The 1182-nt window shown below is 63.6% G+C and overlaps 1 protein-coding gene across 1 annotated transcript; it reads left to right on the top strand.

Moving 5' to 3' along the window:
- Positions 1–492: 492 nt before the first annotated feature.
- Positions 493–727, top strand: LOC104626220 (regulator of G-protein signaling 19-like; the record flags this gene model as incomplete). The annotated part of the gene is made up of 1 exon (XM_010294087.1): positions 493–727. A coding segment is annotated over one exon (235 nt), but the record flags the coding sequence as incomplete, so codon positions are not given.
- Between the last annotated feature and the right edge of the window lie 455 nt (positions 728–1182).

The following is a 1182-nucleotide window of genomic DNA, read 5'->3' as shown; positions in this document are numbered from 1 at the left end:
ATCAGGGTTAGGGGCCAGATGTGCTAATTAGCCACTGGTAATGATTGTTCCTGCCCTGCTTTAGCAGGCAATGAACATTTGCTGGGGAGCAGCCCCTCTCCCTCCCTCCCTTCCCCAGCTGTGAGGGCTGATGGGCTGATGTCCACCTCTGCCCGGCCGGGGCAGCCCAGAGCTGCCGCTCTGCGAGGGAAGGGCTTTTGTCTCCTTCTGCGTTTGTGCAAAGCCAGCACCAAAATACACCTCGGCTTGGGAAATTCAGCTGGAAGCAAGCCCACGCTCCGAGCCGGGACAGACCCCGTGAGCAACCACCGAAAGCCTCCGTAATAACCGGACCCCGAGTGGGAACGGCCTCGGCGTGGTGCACGAGGGATGCGTTTGGGCACGGTCCCGCCGGGACGGGAGCAGGGCTGAGCACAGCCAAGCCGTGCTGGGAGGGACCCTCCCTGCCTGGCCGTAACGCTCTCCTTTGCCTTCCCCACCGGGACCTGGCAGCACCAAGCCCACGCCGGAGGAGGTGCGGGGCTGGGCACAGTCCTTTGACAAGTTGATGAAGAGCCCGGCGGGTCGCAACGTCTTCCGGGAGTTCTTGCGGACTGAGTACAGCGAGGAGAACATGCTCTTCTGGCTAGCGTGCGAGGAGCTCAAAAACGAGTGCAACAAGCACACCATCGACGAGAAGGCCAGGATGATCTACGAGGACTACATCTCTATCCTCTCACCCAAGGAGGTATGGGGCAGAGCCCCTCCCGTGGCTCTCGGGGCATGGCTGAGGCTAAAATGGGGCTGGGGGGGATGTTTCTTAGGGAAAGGGCTCTGTCCCGGCTGCCACTGCAGCCCTGCGGCAGTTTGGGGGGGGCTGGGTGGTTGGGGATGAGTTTGGCAGGGTAGCGGGTTTGCTTCATGCTTGTGCAGGGCGGTGGGGAGGGCATCCCCAGCTCCCCAAAATCCCTGGGACGCAGCCGGCAGCGGGACCAGGGGCCGGGTTGTGCTGCGGGGCCGGAACCTCACGAGGGCACCAGCGGGCTGAGATGCTGCAGCCCAGCTCACAGCACCCCCAGAGTGGGGGCACCCAGGGTGGGAGCACCCCAAGCCCCTTCCCCACGCCCAGCAAGGGGACACAGGGAAGACCCGGAGACCTCCCCACTTCTCCCTGCAGCTCTCCAAAAACACCCTGGCTCTGGT

This window comes from Phaethon lepturus, unplaced genomic scaffold (assembly GCF_000687285.1).
Source record: "Phaethon lepturus isolate BGI_N335 unplaced genomic scaffold, ASM68728v1 scaffold41310, whole genome shotgun sequence".
NCBI classification, from domain to species: Eukaryota; Metazoa; Chordata; class Aves; order Phaethontiformes; family Phaethontidae; genus Phaethon; species Phaethon lepturus.
The sequence above is the reverse complement of the archived record's forward strand: the minus strand, read 5'-3'. Positions and strand labels throughout refer to the sequence as shown.